The following is a 22,224-nucleotide window of genomic DNA, read 5'->3' on the forward strand; positions in this document are numbered from 1 at the left end:
AATGACAGTTTTACCAACTTTCTAGGGAAGGACAGCCCATTGGGCTCACAGATGGTGGCCAGTCTGGGGGTGCTGGCCCTCCCAGCTGCTTTCAGCATCATCCAGGCAACAAAGAGAACCAGGCTGGAATGCCCATCCCACACCCCAGGCCCAGCGGTGACTAGCCAGTTGCCTCTCAGGAACCGGAGGAAGGAGGCTGTACCTTGGTCATGCATGCCTGGGATGCTTCCTTTTCCAGAAGGGCCAGGGCCGTCTCCACATGGCCCTCCCGGGCTGCGATGTGCAGGGGAGTGTGCCCGGCAGTGGTGGCCAGGTTGGGATTGGCGTTATTTTCTAGCAGAAGTTTCACCATGTTTACGTGACCAATGCGAGCCGCGCAGTAAAGTGGGGTCTGGTCATCCTGGAACCCAAAGGGCAAACAAAGAACAGGGAATACTAAGGTTTCTTAATCCAGTCACTTTACAAAGGAGAGTGAGGCCCGGAAAGGGTAAGTGACTTTCTCAAGGTCACACAGCTAGGAAGATGAAGAGCTGGGATTCAAATCAGGCGTTTGAGTTACAGAAACAAATACACTCTCTCGTTTAATCCTCCCAACTACCCTGCTAACTTGTACCCTTACAAGTGGGCGGTTATTTCTACTGAACTGCCTAAAGGCTCAGCCTTTCCATCTGTAAAATGGGAACAGTAATCTACCTCACGGGGCTCTGGTTAGGATCAAGCAGGCAATGTATTTAAATGCTTCATACAGTTTAACAGGCACTCTTCCTGTCTCCCAAGTCACATCGGAGAGGATACTGGCCTTTCTGCTTGAACAGGGCCGTGGGAGCCTGAACTGCTAAAGAGGAGAGATGACGTTTTCTTCCCACCCTTGCTCCTCCTCCTCCCCTGATGCTGACGGGGTTTGAGGCTAAGGTCTCTGTGCCAGGGGCCCTGTGTGCGGCCCAGACACAAATCATGGTTCTAACTCTAAACAGAGCCTCTGTCACGGGAAGAGTAGAAAACCCAATCTCGGTCAAAGCCGATCGCCTTGCAAATTTAGTAGGAATTCTCACTGCTCACTCGCCCAACCCCTTGAGAATATTTTTCCAACAAGGGGGCATCTTTCATTTTTTAGATCAAGTAATTCCTGACTGGTTTTCAGTAGTAACATTTGCTCCAAAAAGTTGCTTCTCTTTTTATACCATGACTGTGACGGCCATGAAATGCTTTCAGCCCCTAAACCCTGCAGGCCGCCCATGCTCTTTGGGCCTTCATTACCCTAACAAATAGGACAGCTCTGACGCAGACATACCCTGGCCTTCTCAGAACCCCTGCAAAGCAGAACCAGAGCGTTCAGGACAACCCCCGTGGGCATGGCGAGGAACATTTGTGCCACAGGCCTCTAATAAGAAAGGATTTCTCCTCACTGCCCTTGAATTGCTTATATCCCAGGATCCTTCCCATCTCCAGAACTCACCTTGGCCTTGGCATTGACTTTGGCTTTGTTCTGGAGCAAATATTTGGCTACTTCCGTGTGTCCTGCTCTGGCTGCCATATGCAGCGGCGTCTCCACTTTCTGTAAAACCACAGAATTAAAGAAATGTTAACCCATGCCGAGTTTCCAAAAGGACACACGCAGAGTTCCAATGTGCCAACCTAGGGTAATTTGTTGGGTTTTTGTCCAAGAGGTGGAGTTGTTCCAACAAGCAACTACTTTAGCCTTTAGCTTGCTAACACCTGGTGTGTGTGGTGTGTGTGTGTGTGTGTGTGTGTATGTGTGTGTGTATGTGTGTTTGTGTGTGTGTGTGTTCTAGGTATACTTTAAAAGCAAACCTCAGAGCTGATGAATGTTAAAAACTGTAAATGCATTCCCAGAAACACTTACAGAAGTTCCCAAATTATTGTCTAAAAGAAAACTCCTAGGACTGACAGATGTGTGACAAATTTACTGGGAACGGCTCAAGACCTACACATATTCTCCCCAAACCTGAAGGCTCTCCTACTGTGAGAATTCTAGCTCTCTCCCCAGAGAGGTGATCTCAGGATCAGTACCTCATCTCCCCTCCGAGCTCTCAGTCCAGAGGACGGAGCCCTTACTCTCCCGGCAGGCTTACCACGTTGGAGACATTGGGTGATGCTTCGCGCTGTAGAAGGTTCTTCACGATGGGCAGATGCCCCATGAAGGAGGCCACATGGAGAGGTGTCAAGCCAGACTGGAACACACAAGAGAGGAATGAGAACAGAGGAGCCTTTCCTGCTCCTACAAAGAAGAGAAAGCCAGATGAATCTACTTTCTTGTTTCTAGGGGCTCCAGAATGGTTTTCCAAGCAAAGGGAGTTCAATGAGATAGGTCTGCTTTCAGGGTAATGGCTAGAGGAAAAAAAAAATCACTGCAGGGTGATTCTGTCCGCTTTGCAACTCAAAAACATGCATCTGATCTTGGAAAGCTCCCTGAAACTTGACACACGTTCCCTTGTCTCAGTCACCCAATGTGTTCCTTCAAGCAGTCTGAACTCGCACGCACACACACACACGCAGTCCTGCAGTCCCACATAGCTAAAAAGAACAACTCTCCAGAAAGCTGTTGGAGGAAGACCATGGGCAGGAAGCCTCTGCCTGTCTGTGGGGTTCTCCTACCTCAGTAACAGCATCAATGGAGGCCCCCGTCTTCAGCAGCAGATCCATGACACGGATGTGGTTCTTCTTGCAGGCGATATGTAAGGGGGTGAAGCCATTCTGCGGCCCCACACATAGGGAGACAGACAAGCAGGAACTTACAAGATGAGCCCGAGGGGACCCCAAACCGCCTCTGCCCACTGCCCCTGCCTGGACGGTCGGCTACTGCCCGTCACCCGAGAGGCCGGCGGCTCCCACTTTCTGCACCAAGCATGTTCCTGAAGAAGTTGTTCATAAACCCTTTTTTCTTTTTTAATTAATCATATTTTTGGAGGCGCAAAAAGGGCCTGCTGTTTTCAGTTTCCTTCAGGGGAAACTGGCAATCAAGAGCACTTTTTGTGAAGCAAATCCTGTTTCCTCTCCCCTGAAACCATGGATCATTTTTAGTAAAGTGGATTTCGGAATAGCAGCTCTGCTGGGAGTTTTGTTTGTTTCTGTCTGTTTGTTTTTTCCGAGGGCTTTACTCCCACAGGCCGGGGTTCCCCAAGTTGGGGGAGGGGATTTTGTCTCACCCCCCCCCCCCCACCGCCTCGCCGCCACGGCATTTGGCAATGTCTGGAGACACTGCTGATTGTCATCACCAGCGGAGAAGGAGATCAACCCCGGGGGAGGAGGGGCAAGGATGCTGCTAAACGTCTTACCAGGCATATCAGACCCAAAATGACAATAGCGCTGAGGCTGAGAAATGCCCCCGCTATCTCAGAATCGTCCCTAGTGTGTGGCAAGAGCTCAGTGAAAGCTTTCTGAATGAAGGAGCCACCCTTGCAAGACCTGGAATCTCCCCTGTCTTCTGAAGTCTGCCCTGTGGGAATGGGCAGAGAGGAGATGGCGGTCAAGGCCATGCTCTGTGCAGAGCTCTGGCCCCACCAGATCCCTGACCCTGCCCTCAGAACGCCTGGCCTGGGGCAAGAAGAAGAGGACTCCCAGTCCTAGGAGGGAACTCGCTTAGGCGAGAACTCCTTTCTATACCAGCACTAGGAAAACTCTACACCTGTGAGCAGGGGAAGGGTGCTTAGCTCGGCCCAGGTCATTCAGCCACCAAAGTAGATAAAAAAGGCGGCCTAGAAGGAATCACTGTACTGCAACCCCAGGTTGGCCTAGAGGGAGTGGCACCCCAACCCACACACATACCACGGACACTGCTTCTTAGTGAGGTCTCCTGGGCCTGATCCCCCTCCCCCCACCCCCCACCTCAGTCTGTCATCAGGGTGCCGAATGGGGAGTGGAAAGTTTACCATCCTGCCTCTGTGCTGCCATGTCCCCCAGGCCCTAGCCGCTGCCACCACCTTCCGGGCCCTAGTCTCGGGGGTACCTCCAGTCACCGACATGTGCCCTTCCCACCAGGCTCAGCCATGCAGCTCTGGTCCTGCTTCCCTTGGCCTTTGCCCCTCTGACACCTTCTCTAGTAGCCTCCCACTCACCAGGGCTCTGGAATTTGGTTTGGCTCCTTTATCCAAAAGGACCTTGGCTACTCTGTGATGGCCGCAGTGGGCTGCCACGTGGAGGGGGGTCAGATGGTCCAGGGTGATGTCATCTATCTCTGCGTTGTATTGCAATAGAAGTCGGACACAGTCAAGGTGGTCTCCCTGAGCCGCCATGTGAATGGGGGATAAGCCGTTCTGGGAGAAGAGGAGGAAAAAGCAAATAGCAAAGGAAATGAACACAGAAATTCAAGGCAATGATTCCAACCTCACGTCCTTCTTCTTCCCTACGCAATGTTTCCACATGGCCCCGGTGCTCCTGCCGGGTTCTGATTATACTCTCCACCTCATCACATCCTCCAAGCCAGCTCCAGCCAGGCCGACCTCTTCCGGGAACCCTTCCCAGACCACCCGAGACTTCTGTGGGCTTTTCTTTATCTGTCCCACTCACGCGGACACTCCTCATGGATTTGTTGAATTGTGTCTGTAATGAACTTGTCAGGTGCATGTCTCCATACTTATCAGCCTCTTCAGATCAGTGACTGTGCCTTCCATCTCTCATAGGCCCCACAATCCCCATACGAGCATGAGACACACAAAGCGGTCCATTTATATGCTTTTGAATGAACGAATGACCACAACACAGAACTTGGATCTAGAGCCCTCTGTTCTGCGCTCCTAACACACACACACATCACTTGAACAACTTCATTAAGGACTTTCACTCTTCCTTAGGTAGCAATCTCTTAAAACAACAACAACAACAAAACAACAACAAACCAACATTAAAAACAAAGGAGACTCTTCACTCAATCCTTCACACATTAATTCAACAAATATTTACTAAGTGATTAATGAGCACCAGGTATGGGTTAAGCTCTGGAGAAACAAAAGACAACAGACACAATCCCTGGCAGAAGGAAGCTTGTGCACACACAGGCAAAAGAGGTGGAAACAGATACATTGTTGCCATTCAGTGCTATAACAGCAGGGAAGGCAAGATCAAAGCACAGAGGTCCACTGGAAGGTGGCGTTTCCAGGAGGGAGGAAGGGGAGGAAAGGCTCTCAGGAGGAGGTGGCCCAGAGCTAGGACTTCTCTAGGAAGACAGAAAAGGAAGAATCTCTTAGCAAAGGGAGCAGTGCGGACTGGATCACAGAGGCAGAGATCCTTTGGGAACTTGGGGAGCTCTACCTATGCAGTTAGAGGTGCAGGAGGACCACGCCTGACGGGGGCACGGAGCTGGGCTCCAGGGAGGCAGGAGCAGCATCAAGACAATCTGTGAGCTCAGGCACTGGGATATTAGCTTTCAGAAAGGGAGCAAGAAAAGATTTTCAGCAAGGGAGGCACACAACCAGGCTGCATGACAGCTAGTATCTGTGTTATGGGTTGAATTGTGTCATCTCAAAATTCACATGTTCAAGTCCTAACCCCAGGTACTCAGGACGTGACGTTATTTGGAAATCAGGTCACTGCAGATGTCGTTAGTTACGATGAGGTCTTTCGTGGGGGCCCGAATACAATATGAGTGCTTGTCCTCATAGAAAGGGGAAGTTTGGACACACACACTCAGACACAGAAACCACGCCATGGGGACAGGAAGGCAGAGGTCAGGGTGATGCCAAAGCAGTGCCAAAGATGGCCAGCAAACATTGGATGCCAGGAGAGAGGCTTAGAACAGATTCCCCCTCACAACCTCTGAAGGTACCAGGTCTGCTGACCCTGCTCTCAGATTCCCAGCTTCTAGAACGGTGGGATGATGGGCTGCTGTGGTTCAAGCCACCCAGCATGAGGCACTTTGCTACCTCAGCCCTAGCAAGCTAAGCATTAGCTGCCACTCAGAGACAGACACAAAGGTCATGCCATACTTCCCAATGCTCAGTGAAGACTGGCCCACTGCCTGTATTTGTAAATAAAGTTTTATTGGAATACGACTGCTACTTTGCATATTATCCATGGCTGCCCTCCTACTACAATGGCAGAGTTAAATTGTTGCAACAGAGATCGTGGCTTGCGGAGTCTAAAAATACTGACTATACGGCCCTTTAGAGAAAAAGAGGGCCATGCCCGATCTGGCTAATGATTAGAGCTATACTGAGTGTCTCTCGTGGGACAGGCATTGGGGTATACAACATGCTGCTTCAGTTAGTAGTATTAGCATCTCTGTTTTCTAGAGATGGGATTTGATCCTGGGTGGGCCTGACCTGGAGCCCTGCCAAAAGGACGCTCCTCACGGAAGGGAAGCACAAACCTTGGTTTTGGCTTGGATGGGTGCCCCGTGGTCCAGCAGGATCTCTGAGATTCGCACGTGCCCATTCCGAGCTGCACAGTGGAGAGGTGTCAATTCATCCTTTAAAAGAGTCCAAGAGAGAAAGCCCTGAAGGCACCTCTCAGAGCCACTGCACAGAAGACTGCCCCCAGTACAGCTGCAGCCACAAGAAGCTCGGACGCTTCCTTCAGGACCAGCTCGTCTCCAACACAGCCCACTGTGTCTCCTGCTGCCTCTTGGCTCCTGCCACGGCTGTTTCAAGAGGCCAGGGGCCCACCACTCGCTGGCCACAGAGAGGCCACCAGGGGGCCATCACAGAGCCAGGGAGACTCTGGAAGGCAGAACTCCCTTCCCCCGGCCTTCCACAGAGCTCACTGACACCCACCTTGGTCCTTGTTTCTATCTGGGCCCCCCGGTCCAGCAGGAGCCGCACCATGATCACGTTCCCTCTGCGGGAGGCGATGTGCAGTGGCGTGATGCCGTTCTGGAAGGGGGAGGAACAGGAACCAGTCAGGCTGTGACGTCCTCCTCTCCAGGGCAGCGGGTCTGCACCCCATGCCTATGTCCCCCCAGCCCTATGGTGGCAGCAATGCAAGAAGGCACTTTCAGCCTATTGGTAGGATGCTTCTCTCCTAGGAATGATCTCAAAACCTATGAGGACATGACGGCATCCTTGTTAATCGCTGCAATCGGGCCAAGCCCTGTCTCCCAAGCCCTGTCATCACAACAGACTGGAAGAAAGCCCTGCCCTCCAGCCTTCCTCGAGAATGGACAAATGGAAACTGACGATCAGACACAAACCAAGGAGGAGCTTAAGAGACACCAGGGCTGTCTCACCTGGGGGCACTCGCGCCATGAGGAGGAAACCCAGGGTGTCACAGTGAGGGGCTGACAAGCCCAGAGCCCTGGCCCAAGAGCAGGGCCTGCTGGGGAGACTTACCTGGGGCGTGAAGTTGACGCTGGCACCCCTGTTGAGGAGCAACTGGGCCACGTTGAGGTTCTCGTAGTGAGCTGCGATGTGGAGGGGGGTGAATCCCGTCTGGGGCACAACAGAGGGGGACAACTTGTCACAAGTCATGCTCTGCCATTTCCACCTCAGAATAAGGACAGGGCTTTTGGAAATGTCGGCAGGGCCCGGGCGCCCGAGATGGAAAGGTTTGCCTCGTGGCAAGTCATATTCAAGGCTGGGTGCCACCTCGGAGGGCCTCCCATTCTTTGTTTTACAGTTCCCGTGGACAAACCACGGACTAGCATTACCTCAAACTCAGCAGGGCCCACTCACGTGAATGGCTACTTATGAAGAAATGTTAATGAACGAATGAAAAGTGTTACAGGGGCCATGATCTTCACTCTAGAGAAGGCTTCAGTCCCCTAAAAGGGAGTGGTGACTCAGCTGGCTGGCCAAAGGTGGCCCTTTTGACCCGTTGGCGGGTCATTGTCATCATTCTGTCCCATAAACCTGAGAGCATGCCTGATCCAGTCAGCAGCCTTCTAGACAAAACCCAGTGACCGTGGGCTGAAGGGACCATGTGACTAGCTCAGGTGATCCACTCCCACTAGAGCCCAAACTTACAGACAACAGATCAGCCGTGCCTCAAAACATCAGAGAGCGCAGGTCTAGGCCCCTAGGTAGCCCTCCCCACTCCCATCTCCTCACGTAGGGACACCTCCTCTCCTCCACCAGAGATCCACCAGGAAAAGAGGGGGGGTTAAATTCTAGAACACCACCTGCCAGCCCTTAAAGTTCCATTCTGGCCAGTTTCATGCCAGCCTGCCCCGGATAATTTTCCGGGTGACCAGGAGCGACGCAAACCTTTCCTGCTCCACACGAGCACCTCTTCCTGGGTGTTCACTGGGACTTTGAAGCGGTTCTACCCATGGGGGCCCCTCTAGGTCGCTAGCGGGAACCCGAAGGTGTCGAGGGTGGGGGCTGGTGGTGCTCCGTGTGCTGGGCTAGGTCCGTTCCCAGTCACGGGGCATTCTCGGGGCACGGCCAGGGGTGACCCCTGCAGCTCCGCGGCCCAGGGATGAGCCACCCTCACCTTGGAAAGCACATCTGGGTTGGGGTCATTCTGCAGCAAGACCGCAGCCGTCCGTGTGTCATCGTTGCGAGCCGCGATGTGTAGGGCGGGTAGGCGCACTTTCCCCTTCGTCCCATAGTTGATGAGGTGGGCCACCACATTCTCATGGCCCTGCTGCAGAGCCACCGCAAGAGGTGTGAAGCCGTCCTGGCCACAGGAAAGGAGGAAATCTCCATGTGCTCTGACTGTACCCGCCCACTCACTGGCCACCAGGCAGAACACACGCTTTCCTGCCTCAGGGCTCTGCTAGGGACGGGCCCTCAGCCTGAAATGCCTCTCTTACCATTCAGAGCCCTCTTCATCTGTCAAGCTCTGTTTCAATGCTACCTCCTCCCAAAAGCCTACCTTGAACCCACTTTCTTCCTCCGCAATCTCCCAGAGCCCAAAGCCATTCATTTTCCTTTATAACTTGTTCCCAGTCTGAGTGCTCTGAGGGCTTTTTACTGCCCTCTGTTTCCCTGCCTACCCTCTCTGTCACCCTTCAACATGGCGGAGGCTCATTCCTTTCTTCATCGTACGAGGGTTAGTAACACCTAGCAAATGCTAGAAACTACGCCAGGCACTGAGGACTGGATCGTGAGCTACTGTGATCAATCTCCTTGGTTATGCGCCGAGGGGCACAGGACCCCGTGGCTGGTGAAGAATGAGCAGAAAGTCACGTGACTGTTGAGTGTGACAACGTCAGTCATGAAGAGAGGCTTGGGCTCCATCTAGCTCAATTTCATCCCTTCGTCAATGACAAAACTCAGGACCAGAGCTGAAGGGACTCATGGTCTGTGGCCGGATCCTTTCTCATTAAGGTCCAGCCTTCAGTGGTGCTTAGTGTGGGAAGGACAAGCCTGAGTCTGATGTCATTTCTCCGGTATGTGTCTGGGCATTCCTCAAGACCCATGACTCTGTCTCTTCCTCCCTCGGAGAGCCCAGCAGCACCCAGGATTAGTGCAGTGAGCAGAAGGGAGAGAGCACACAATGACACTCCACACCGATCGTGACACAGGAACTCTTTCAAGCCATGTCCCAGGGATGCACACCCCCAATGGTGTCCTGCACCCGGGGCGGGGGGGCGTCCAGCAGGAAGGCCGTTTGCCCAAGGTACTTACTTCTGTGGCTACATTCTGATTAGCTCCATTTTCCAGTAAAAACTTAACCACTTCCAAGTGATTCTCTTGTGCTGCCATGTACAGGGGTGTAAAGCCTTTCTGTAGACCAAGAGTGAAAGTCATTAACATTCACCCACAAAATGAGAGATGCTAAACCCAGAGCAGAATCCTCTCAACCTGAGGACAGCTCTCTCTTCACCCTATTTTCACCTAACCGGCGGGGCTATGTCCCCGCCCACATCTCCTGTTGGAAAAACTCATTGATGCTTCCAAATGGTTTACTGGGATTATTACAAAAGGCCACCAGGTGGGGGCGACACTCCATGAAAATCAGCCTCTTGCTGCCAGACACACAGCGTCTATTTTCACTCCTTTCCTCTGAAGTCCCCTTATCTCACCCACCCCTAAACACGCTTTCTCTCCCCAAGCGTGCCAGAGCTAGATACATCATTTGGTTTAACTGAACAGAGATGGGGGTCCACAACGATCAACCACCTCACTCTTAGAACACACTTACTGTAGAAGCATGCAAACATGCACTGCCGATTAATCTAGACCTTGTGCTCACAGTGTAACAGAAATGCAGGTGGAGAAGAAGGCCAGCGCCCTCTGGCCCGGGGCCCCAGAGGACCATCACCTGTGACTGGGCGTTGACATTGGCGCCATAGTTGACCAGCTCCCGGACCACCTCATCCTGACCAGCGAGGGCGGCGATGTGCAGAGCTGTGTTCCCTTTCTGAAACACATGGAGAAGAGGAAGCAGAGTAGGTTTCCCACCAGGCTGTCAATGGTGCTGTGACAGTCAAAGGTAAAGTCACCATTAAGGGTACACTAATAAGGCTGTGCGTTGGGGTGGAGGACAGTGGGTTTTCTTTATGAGAGGAAACGGGTAGATGACACCCATGAGTGTGCCTGACCCGTTATACACCTTGAAATAGTACTGAAAGCCCAGGGAGGAAAAGCCTTCCTGTTCTCCACACAGAAAATTTCACGCTGAAGAACAAAGAAACCACTTCCCAACACCTAATCCGCCGCCCGCAGAGGCAGCGTTCTGTCATCGGCTGACGGACAGTCGGTGTTCCTCTGGACACACATTGAAAGGTTTGCCAGACGAGCCGGCCTTCCGTGGACTTCCAGCTCCTCACAAGCTGTAACTCGGCAGGACCACACGGAGCCCCCGCTGGGTCCGGAGCTCTGGGGAAGGAGGCTGGCAGAGGCCACAGGCTTGGGGCCCTTTCCCCGGGAGCTGGGCCAAGGGGGACAGAGGAATGAAAGGCGAAGAGAGGGAAGGGCAGAAATACGCAAAGGGGCTGGGACAGGTTCTGAGGGGATGACTAGAGCACTCAGATTTTCTTGTCTGGATCCATTCTGGGTCTCTGACAACTGCTAGATGGGGTTCAGGTCCAGCAGGCTGCTTTCTGCCCATGTCCCTCCTGTCTCCCGGATGTCCAGGGACGGGAACACAGGCACATTCTCTGACTCACCTACGTGACCCCCACGGGCACCCCAGCTCCGTGAGAGGCAGGCAGGACAGGAGCCCCCCCACCCTCCGACAGCTTCTGTCCACAGGGCAGGCGGAAGAAAATGGGACCTATCTGGGCCCACTTGTCCCTCTGCTATGTAAGGAGCAGAGATCTCAAACAAACTCATCTTTTTGTAGTTCAGATGGCATGTAATTTACTAAACTACATAAACACTTGCTAATCCATCTCAGGCAACTCAAGCCCTGGCAAGTAGGGACTTCAGACTCAGTCCACCCACTGGGGCCATCTGTCACTAGGAGAAGAAGAGTGGCCTCACCTGGGCGGAACAGAGCGGTGCAGGCGCCAAGTTCTGTGCCTACCCCACCTCCACGCAGGTGGGAGAGGTAGCCCCACTGAGGGCACCAGGGGGCTGAGGGAGCTCAGGTCTTTGTTTCTAAACTGTGCCCTGAATCAGGCAGGAGGGCCCTGCTCGTCACCTCCCAAGGTTGGTCTTTTTGATGTCTCCTTAAATTCCATTGGCTAAACCAAAGGGTTCTTCCTCAAACATCTGTCAAAGAATAAGTGCCAGAAATGAAGGTATGGATGCTGGTTAATCACGTTTCATAGAAGTCCGAAGAGCTTATGTCTGGAGGCCAACTCTCTCACTGTACCAAGTGGGACACAGCTGTTGGCACCGGAACCTTCTTTAGAAATCAGGACTCTGATCTCCAAGTCTCCCCATTTAGAAGGACGTGTGCTGTGCCCATTCATGCCTCCACTACACACTGAACACATGTGTGTCAGGCGCCGGTCCAGGCGGGGGAGTATCGAGATGACAGACACTCGGGCTGCTTGCCCTCAAGAAGCAACAATGTCAAGATGTTGCTTTCCATCTGCCCCTCTCTGCCTGAAATCACACGACATCAGAGCTCTCCTCACAGAAATCCACGCCAGGGGTGGTGGAGGGGGGCAGCTGGGCCCACATGGAAACCTGGCCCACGCCACCTTCCAGATCTGGGCTGAGAGCAGCACGGGTGGTGGGTAAGAGCAAAGAGGAGACCGTGGGAAACAGACCCCCCACCTACACACAGATGCACACAGTGTGCGGTGCAAGAGGGCCCCTGGCCTGGGGTGAGGGTCCAAGGGCAAGGAGGTGGGGCCTGTTTTCTCCACCCCTCCCCCTGCATGCAGGAACATACTCTCGAAGAAGAAAAAAATTTTTTCTTAGCTACATGTGATCCACAAGGACCCACTCTGTCCCCTGGCTGGGTGTCCTGGAGCTCCTGGAAGGGATGGGGCCGGGGCAGGTGCCAGGCACACTCAAGCAGGGAGATGGGGGGTTTCTCCCTCTCCGCCAGCCGAGAGGCTGAGCACAGGCCCCTTCGAGGCAGAGACGGGAGGATGGGACCAGGATGCTTTTGTTTTGTGCTTTTAAAATTTCTAAGCACAGTTTAGGAAACTATATTGGTTTTGGCTTTTTTACTCTTGTCTTTTTTTAATCTTTCTCATGCTTGCGAGACCCATTAGAATTCCCCAATCTGCTATGACTCTTGCTCAGCCCACGGTTTCTGCCTCACCTTTTTTCCTCCCTCTGTGTGGCATTCAGAAACCACGCTGGCTTACAAAATGCCTATAAATAACAAAGACACACCAAGCGTTCACTTGCAAAATAACAATCAGAGAGGGAAATTCGGCAAGAGCGAAAAACGAGGAGGCGCCCTGTTCACGTGGCTCTTGGGGCCCGCGCCAGGGAAGAGGAGCCTGCAGATGGGGCGCTGCTGGCGGCCAGGTCCGTGGGAGCGCCAGAAGGAAAACTAACTGCATCCCCTTCGTCCACAGAAGACGGGTGGAAACAACTGGTACTTGTCAGGGAAAAAAAAAAGTGCCGCACAGACATAAAGAAAGAACAACTCTTGTCTATTTCACCGGCGAGATCGCATGAAAATTATATGACATGACACGACGTGAAAATCACCTAATTTTACCGCCAAGGATGACTGCACCTTCCTAATATTTTGGTAATGCACTTCATAACCACTCTATCTGTGGTCCACCTATCATTCTTCCGGCAAATACTCTTGCTGCCCGGAGTGGAGATTGAGGCTGGGCGTGAGACTACCATGGGTATGGAACAGCAGATGGAAAGAAAGAGGCCAGCAGGACAAAGCCAAGAGGAAAACCGCGGGAAGTAACCGGGAAGGACAAGAAAAGGAAGCAGTACTCGAGTCAGCAGAGAGAGGTGGTTTTTGTGTGTCATTTTGTTTTGACGTATGGGCAGCGGCATCTTGCTTGCTAAGCAAACGGGATGGATGGATATAAGAAATAAAACCCATTTTGCAACCTGTAGCTGCATGATTTCATGACTGTCGTTTCTGGGCTTACGTCACTGGAGCTACGGGGAAGAGTATGTCGGTGTGGGGGCTGTGACGTCCACCCTTGCTCAGTGCCCCCTGATAGGAAAAGAGAATGCTGTTCAGGGTCATCAGTCAGGGGAGGAAATAAGAGTGGAGCTGACCAAGTAGAATGCTGGAGAAAGATAACTGCGAGGGTCTGGCCCTCTTCTTCCAGCCTCAATAGCAACACAGCCACCAGTATTTGCTGATGCCTGTTCGTTTGTCATCTGAATCCTGAAACCAAGTATCATCACCCCCATTTTACAGATGAGGGGATTGAGACTTCTCACTAGCTAACCTACCCAAAGTCACAGAGCATGAAGTAGTTCTTCTGGCATCTGGACCCCAGGCACCTGACTGTGGGGCTTCCAGGGTTCTTAGCCCCTATAGGAGTCAGAGACCCCAAGAAAACAGAAAGTCACCAAAAGAATTCTATTTCTAGGTGCATAATCTGGCAAGGAGGATAAAGCAAAAGCCCACTGACTCCTTGTGGAAATAGAGTCCTGTGCTTTTCAGGTAATTTCAGGGATGCCGAGAACTAGGAAACTATGGGAAGGACAAGAGAAATTCAGAAGCACTCTTGGATTTCTCTCAAGTTTGGGACAAGACAGGAGGGATCCCCCCACACTTGAATATCAACAAAAAGCTCCCCGCTCCCTAAGAGACATACCTTGGTTGTCGTTTCTAGAATGATTTCTTTGTGCAGAAGTTCAACCACCATCTTCACGTGGCCTTCTTTAGAGGCCAGGTGCAAGCCGTTCAGCCCATTCTGTAAAGAGCAGAGAGGCAGGAAGAGTGGTTAGGGGGACTATGCATTCTGCTGTTCCAGTGGCTGAGATGAGGCCACTTCCCTGTGAAGAGATGTGTGACGGGCCGGAAGGGAAGAACGGGAGGGGCCCTGAGTAGCGCTGATCCGGCCTCTCCAAGCTCTTTTCTGCAGAAGCCCCAGATAACAGGAACGCAGGGCGATAACAAGACCACCTCTCCCTGGATTCATCTCCATCTTACGTGTGGGGAAGCTCTCACTAAGGCAGTGGGTAACCTTGAAATTCAGATCTTGGCCACGCTTTTGGCAACCACTTCATGGAAGTGCTGTAGCTTCAATCCCCTGGTTAATTTTCATGGCACCAACCAGTAAAAGCAAAGGGGCAACACCAGTGTATCTTAAACACTTGCAGAGATAAGTGCATATTTAGTAACAACAATGACAAAAAAAAAATTCTGAAATAAGCTCTTTGAAGAATTAAATACCACCAACCACCAGCTATATGATTTCTTCGACAGATGAATCAGTTTTAAAATAGCCCCTTGGCCACCTTGACCTTTCAAATGTGGTCAAAGCTTGTCTGACAGTTCAGTTGTGGGGTATGGGGCGGGGAGAACCAACACTGTCCACGCCCAATGGGCAGTCCACAGGAGCAGAACTCTCCCTGATCACAGAAAGTTCCAGCTGTACATGGCGAGGTTTGAGAGAAGGGTTTACTTGGCACGCTCGCATGTCCTGTCTTCTGATCCTTGCACTTAAGATGCCTGGAAACTTCCTGGCAAAAGCTGACTTTGGAGAGTGCGACTTAGAGCCACACATAATTCCGACAATATGACGGAATTCATTTCGCTTCCAGTGACGAGCAGATCTTGGTTCCATATGGAAGATGATGTTAGTCAATCAGCACTCCCCGTGCCCCACTGTTGTGTTTTCTTCCTCTTCCTCCTCCTCCTTGCCCACCAGCCATCACCCCCTCTTCTCCCATTCCTTCCTGTCTCCTGCTTCAGTCAACGCTGTTCTAGCCCATTGCCTTGCAGAGGGTGCCCCGCAGCCACTGCAGGCTCTGGCCAATGGAAAAGACCCTTGCCACCTCAGCGGGAGGGGCGTGGCTCCTGAGGGTGTGGTTCCTGCAGCCTCACCCACCACGGGCCCCTGAAATCCCCCCCTCCCTTTGGGTTCTGGCACTCGTGACCCACGAATGCTCACACCAAGGGATTTTATTCTTGCCCTGGACCCCACCTCTAAAACTCTCTTTACACTGGGGCCTTGAAGACATTCCTGGGGTGGCAGAGAAAAGAGGAGGTGGGCTCCGAAGGGAACTTTCCCTCATTTCCATTCAGTCAGTCCCCGCACCCCCAACATGCAGAGTGCAGTGGGTCAAATCCTTGCACGTCAGCACAGCCAGCGTGGTAGGGGTTTGTGAGGGGGAGGCGATGGGAGGGCCCTCTCCCACAACATACGCAAATGCCTAGAAATTACAGTGAGATGATTTCCTCTTGCAGACTGTGCACACCATTAAAGGCAGTGTCCAAAGCGGTGTGAATTATTCACACCCTGGTGTGAATGGGCTTATCAGATAAAGGCTGGGTCCCCGTCAGGTTTGATAACGGAAAGGGAGACAGTGATCTGTGAGAACAGGAAGCTGGGGGAGGGAGAAGAACACTGGGTGGCAGCAAACCAGTTCTCCTCAAATCAATTTGCAAAACACAAATGCGCTGAAAAGCAATCTGTCCAGGGACGGGGGCTCTGGAAGCCTGGAGCCCTTCTCTGCAGCTTCCAGCTCTCGGCTTTACCCCAGGGCAGGTCTGCGCAGGAGTCCCTCCTCCCTCCCGGAGCCGTGCGCTCTGCCAGCACCTCTTGAAACCCAGCAGTGTTCTGGAAGTTTCCCTGGGATTGCTCAGGACTCGCGCTGGTGTTAGCAGCAGCTGCAGCGTGCTTCCCGCAGGGGACGGGGCTGTGGCGGCAGGGAGAGTGGCATGGTGCTGCCTGGTCCCTTCCCATGAGCAGTCGCAGCTCCCGAATGCCTCAAAGCTGGGGAGTTGGCAAGTCAACAAGGAAAACACCTAAGTGGACAGCCGATGATCCGGGCTGTCTGTCCCTGCTCTTCCGAGCCCATGTCAGCATCTCCAACCAGAAGGATCTAGACGTCCTGTCTGCCCAGAGAATGGAGTGGAACAGGCTGTCGGGATCCCTGAATGCTGAGGAAATCAAGGTCGGGGGTAATCAAATGAGCAGCCAAGGTCACACATCTTTTCTAGAGCACAGCCACGTAGAAAACAAATCTGGATTTCCCAAGGGAAAAAAAAGGGCTTGGGGTATTTTGGTGGTGGTGGTTTTAGTTGTCGTTTTCGCCCCCAGGAACTGGTATGTTTCCATCAGAGGATAAAAGCCCATTTCTCCTTGTTTTGCTCACCCGGCAGCTCAGAACAAACCCTCAGTCACAATCACTCATCCGGGTCTGGTCACAGCCACTCTAGTTTGATATCCAAGATTTTATTCCTTGCCCTGGTCTACAGAAAGTCCCTCTGCTTCCCTCCCTGCATCCCAGGCCTCCCCCTAAAAGCTACACTCTTGGCAGGAGGCAGTCACAGAAAAGGGACCATCGCAATAGATCGGTATCTTAAATTGTGTTACTCAGCTTCCATCCCAGACCCTGGATCAATGTTCTCTTTCTTCCTTATGACTTTGTATTTTTCTGACCCTATTTTTGACTGTTTGCTTTCAACAGGTTCACCCTAAGTCACCTCTGAGTCTATCACTGTGGTGATATGAATCCAAGCCCCATTTGGCAAGCTGGCAAGGTGCCTGTCACATGCACGGGAGATATGCACAAAGGACCAGAACTTATCACAGAATAAGAGCCACGGAACACGTGGGACCTAACGCTCCTCTCAGCTGCTCTCGGAATCCTGGCAGTTACCTAACGCAAGCATTTCCTTAATCCAATTCAGACAAAAGTTACTAAGAAACTATTCCATGCCTGACACGACACTAGAAAGGAATACGATGCAGACCCTTATCCTTGAAGATCTCAATTTAGTAGAGGCAACAGATGCATAAAAAATAAGTGTGAGATAATGTGAAAATGCCCAAAATGGCACGCATGAGATGAGAAGTAGCACAGAGGAAAAAGGAACTGCTCTGCCAAGAGGGTCAGGAAATCTCCCTGGAGGCCTGTTCAAGGAAGCCTGTACGCAGGAAGGGATACAAGTCACTAACAATGGCTAGATGAGAAGCTGTTTCTGAGTTTAAATTCTAAACCCATGAGCTAAAATTGCAGAGACCATGTTCCCAGCCCTTCTCATCAAGTGTCCTCCTCCCATCCAGGAAGCATCTTCATTCAGGAGACACACAAGCACCCGACCTCCAGCAGCAAGTTTTCTCCAGCAGCTGACCTCAGCAAGCAGCTGGACGGCTGGTCACCATCTAGCCGCTAAGGTCGCTGAATGCCTGAAAACTCATTTACAGCACATACACAGTAAGGAACTTGTGTAACTGTTTTATTGAATGCATTACTAGGGGTGCCTGGGTGGCTCAGCTGGTTAAGTGTTAGACTCTTAGTTTTGTCTCACGTCAGGGTCTCAGGGTTGTGAGATCAAGCCCCGTGTCAGGCTTCACATGGAGTCTGCTTGACATTCTTTCTCTCTCCCTCTCCCTCTGCTTCTCCCGCTGCAAGCTCTCTCTCTCTTTCTCTCTCTCCAATAAATATAAATAAAGTCTTTTTAAAAATGCATTACTAGCCAATACAGGAGATCATTTCCAGTATTTTGAATGAACCACAGAGATGAATGATCATCTACCACCTCTTCAAAACCATGATCCATGTTTCATTTCAGTTAATTCAAGTTTCAGTTGTTTGCCGAAAGGAAAAGGTGAGCCTCTGAGCCTTGCCTTGCATCTTTCACTCCAGCTACCTTCCCAGCCCCTCCTCTTGATGCCAAATGGCAGACAGACTGCTAAGGGGGATGATGGGGGAAGTCACGTATTTCATATCCCAAATAGCTGGGTGTTGAAGATAAGCAAGAAAAAGGTAAGAGCGTGGCAGTAAATGCTTCAGGTAAATCAGAAGCTGGAGAGCAAAGCGGTAACTACTTGTGGCCACTTTTTAACCACATGCCTTCCTTGGGAAAACAATAGCTTGCCAGATCCCTCTTCCTAAAAACTCTTCCTTCCAGGTCTCCAATTGCCTGTACACTTGGTTAACTGACATTGTCCCACAGCCCTTGGCTGCTCAGTTCTATTTTCTCTTTGCCTACTCTTTTTTTTTTTTTTTTAAGATTTTATTTATTTATTTGACAGAGAGAGATCGCAGGTAGGCAGAGAGAGAGAGGAGGAAGCAGGGTCCCTGCGGAGCAGAGAGCCAGATGTGGGACTCGATCCCAGGACCCTGGGATCATGACCTGAGCCGAAGGCAGAGGCTTTAACCCACTGAGCCACCCAGGCGCCCCATCTTCGCCTACTCTTTTTATTCTGTCGTGTCAATTTTGATCATTTTCATGGACTTATCTTCAAGTTCTCTGATGTCTTCCTCATATGTGTCCAATCTACTGATGAACCTATCAAAGAAACTCCTTATTGCCAAGAAACTGGCTTTTTAAATTTCTAGCATTTCATTTGATTCTTTCTGACACTGTCCATCCCTCTGCTGAAATTCTTCAGCTGTTCATGAATGTTGTTCACCTTTCCTACTAGATCCTTTAACACATTAATCACCGTTATTGTAAAGACCATCTGATTGTTCCAATATCTCATCTCTGAGTCTGCTTCTGTTGGTTGCTTTGCCTCCTGACAAAGGTTTTGTTTTCTTCTTGTGTGTGTGTATGGGTGTGTGTGTATGCGTGCGTGTGTACTGACTTAGGTTAGTTGACTTGGGTTTGAGTTTCGCTATCTTCAGTGCACTACAGCCTTCAAATTCCTCTAGATGGAGGCAGCTGGTATCATAAGCTTAGAGTAGGAGCAAGGGTGCTGGAGGGATTCCTGTGTTCCTGATCTCCCTTCAGCTATCAGCCAGCCAGCATGCCCGTACCTCAGCTGGGGTCCTTCTCCATGCTTCTGCACCCCTCCCAGCAGTAATATGCTCTTTCTTATTCTGGGGTAGGGAGGGAAGCAGGAGAGCTCTCCTTTGTTTTGACCTAGACTTAGTGTTACAAACAATACCACAAAAGGTCTTGAACCTGGACCTTAAAGGTGGGGAGATTCTCGTTTTAAGCATTCTCTCCCATCTCTGTGGCAGGAAGACCTACCTCGTCTTTGTACTTGATCTTGGGTGGGAGTTTCTTGCTCCTCCTCCAGCAGTAGCAGAACTCTTTTCATTACTAGTACACGACCATTTGGGGACCAGCATCATCTCCTACCCTCCCCTAGGTGAAAGGGGATTTTGCATCTACCTTTCCTATAGCACCACTGGGTCTTCGCTGTGTCCTGGGGCCAAGGTAGTTTGTTTCTATTCCTGCCCCTGAAGAATGGATTTTCACTTAACGGTCTGAAGGTCAGAGTGTTTGTTTTTGCTTCACATGAGGGAAGAATCCTGGGAAGCAGGCAAGGCTTTTTCTGTTCCTACCTCTACCTCTGCCTCCAAAGCCACCAAGTGCCTCCTATATTCCTTTGCCATCCTGGGAGACTCTCTGGTCTCCTGACATATCCCAATATTTCTCATGAACACCCACCGGAGGCCTGTGGTTCCAGACACACTGCAGCTCACAATGACCTTTAAGAATTTGTTCAGAGTTTGGCTTATATAACAGCTGCTTCTTTTTCACGTACTCTGCCACAGCCGAAATGGTAGCCTTCTCTTTGGAGGGGCTCACCCCTCTTCAGAATTCAGTTAACTTGGTTGCACAATTTGATCTCAAGCCTTCTGAAGGGCTCAGGACGAATTATAATTCTGTAGATTTTCCAGGCCTTTCTCATTGATAGGGCAGGAACGATGTTCTTAGAAGCTCTTTACATCCTACATACTCCCTATACTGAGCCTTTAAGGACACCTACCCCATATGATCTCATTTCCCATGGTCCTAATAGAGCAGACAACACTTTTATGATCTTGTTTGGCAAAAGCGTTCATGCCAAGCATACACACCTGGAGTTTTTCATCTGCCTTTGCTCTTTTTCAGGTAAAATGTCAATTTAGAGGATTTTTCTGAGAAGCAATCTGTCCAACAGGAGGGGGAGGAGTTCTCAGCTAGGCTGTGTTTCTTTTAACATTTTTAAGAGGAAGGGAAAAAAAAAGTCACATTCAGCCTGAATGATTTAATTTGGAGTATTTTCTTGTACCAACTGTGAGAAATTCCATTGGCAAAATACACAATTCCAGACATTTGTTCTCAGTAAATTGTTCCTCTGTTTAGCATCTCTGATTGCCCCAATTACACTAATTGATTTCTAAATGTACAAATACAGTAGACATGTCACAAGGAATTTAACTCTTCTCCTGTCCTGCAGAGGATTTTTTTTAAAGATTTTATCTATTTATTTGCCAGAGAGAGGGAGAGAGAGCACATAAGCAGGGAACACGATGCAGGACTCGATCCCAGGACTCTGGAATCATGACCCGAGCCAAAGGCAGATGCCCAAATGAAGGAGCTACCCAGGCATACCACAGAGGATGGTTTCAAATAGAAAAGCTATGATGTCCTGGGCTGCTACATCTCTCTGAAAAGTATAAGAACATCTCAAAAGCTGCTGCGTACTTTCCCATGTGGACACACAACTCTTCCACTTCCTTTTCTCACAGCTGTTTATTTTACCCACACACACGGCTCCCCCCACCACCACTACACTGAGCAGGCAGCCCCAGGTTGTGCCCTGAGGACCTTGAGGCCCACCTCCTCCTCCCACACCCACATGTTCTGAACTTATTATTTAAGTCCTCCATCCTCTTTCTTTGAGCCAAACAGTGTGTTTCTAGAGGACTTAAGCTAACATGCTAAGGTAGTATCCAGAAAGCATGAACTTCTTTATTCATGAACACCTACTAGTTCAGGTCATCAAATTTGTTAGCTGCCATCCAGCCAGGCCCAGGGGCAATGGAGCACTAGCCAGGGGAAGTTTTAATGGGGAAGGAAAGGACCAGAGTCTTGGGAATAATAAGCCAAGGGCAGCGGTAGACAAAGGCAAGAAGTCCGAGGACCACGAAATGAACAAAAAGAGGGGTGGGGGAGAAGGGCTTCTAAGTAACATTGCCTTCATGAGGCACTCCCCTTTACTCATGTGATCAGTAAAAGTTACTGGTTAATGGTTAACATCTGGTCAATTGGTCAATCAGAAGATCTTGCCCATAATAAGGACAAGGGTATAGAGAGAGGGGGTCATACACCTAGGTCTTTACACTCACTGTCCCACTTTCCTATTAAATCTGGGTTCTCTATTTTGAACAAATCTGTTTGTTCTATCTGTCCAAAGAAGATCAGGATTCAACCCTATGTTACAGAAGTTTAATTCTCCAAATAAAACCCAGCTTGTACACTTGTGACTTCTAACTGCTCTATTGTTGATCCCTATTTGTGGAGCAAGATCACTGACATTAAATATTGGGAAGTCTGCAGCCCTAAAACAGGACAGGAAATAAGAGTCTAAACAGGGTTTGTGGAGGAGAAAAAAGGATTGCCATTCCTACTCCAAATCCTGAGACTGATGAGAAAGAAAGAGGAAGGGGAAGAAAGAAAAGCAGACTATGGAAACAAGAGGCAGAAACGATGAGGACCAAACGAGGTGGTAGAAAAGGAAAGAGGGGGTGACTATCACTACAGTCTGACTACATGAGAAAGTGAATGAAGCTGCTGGCCAAAAAAATCACTGGAACACTATAAATTTTGACTCCTCTCCCTAAATTGCCTGCATTTAATTTTCAGCCAAAACAGAAATGAGACAAAAAATGAATGGGAGTTTTCCCACCTTCCCTTCTGTTCCTTTTTCCTTCCCACCCCTCCCAGCTCAGAGACTTCAGTGTCTGAAGAAGCAGGAACCAGAAAGGGTGCTCTGCAGAAGTATGGGCATCAGTGTGTCTGCTCTAAGAGGTTGGGAGATTGTTGCCCTGAGCAAACAAGTCAATATAGGGAGGATGATGGTATCAATGGGAG

General features: G+C 50.6%; 1 protein-coding gene across 11 annotated transcripts in view; it reads right to left on the reverse strand.

The window, feature by feature from the left end:
• Window positions 1–22,224, reverse strand: part of ANK1 (ankyrin 1) — a 204,235-nt gene that overhangs the window by 53,769 nt on the left and 128,242 nt on the right. For all 11 annotated transcript variants that reach the window (XM_047717184.1, XM_047717188.1, XM_047717186.1 and 8 more), the window contains exons 3-14: window positions 14,051–14,149; window positions 10,162–10,260; window positions 9,525–9,623; window positions 8,386–8,571; window positions 7,284–7,382; window positions 6,729–6,827; window positions 6,326–6,424; window positions 4,077–4,274; window positions 2,617–2,715; window positions 2,094–2,192; window positions 1,457–1,555; window positions 203–400 (exon numbers count right to left, since the gene is read on the reverse strand). In XM_047717184.1, coding sequence (XP_047573140.1) covers window positions 203–400; window positions 1,457–1,555; window positions 2,094–2,192; window positions 2,617–2,715; window positions 4,077–4,274; window positions 6,326–6,424; window positions 6,729–6,827; window positions 7,284–7,382; window positions 8,386–8,571; window positions 9,525–9,623; window positions 10,162–10,260; window positions 14,051–14,149 — 1,473 coding nt within the window. The remainder of the gene's footprint in view (window positions 1–202; window positions 401–1,456; window positions 1,556–2,093; window positions 2,193–2,616; window positions 2,716–4,076; window positions 4,275–6,325; window positions 6,425–6,728; window positions 6,828–7,283; window positions 7,383–8,385; window positions 8,572–9,524; window positions 9,624–10,161; window positions 10,261–14,050; window positions 14,150–22,224) is intronic.

The sequence above is a fragment of the Lutra lutra genome, chromosome 2, assembly GCF_902655055.1.
Source record: "Lutra lutra chromosome 2, mLutLut1.2, whole genome shotgun sequence".
In the NCBI taxonomy this organism is placed as follows: domain Eukaryota; kingdom Metazoa; phylum Chordata; class Mammalia; order Carnivora; family Mustelidae; genus Lutra; species Lutra lutra.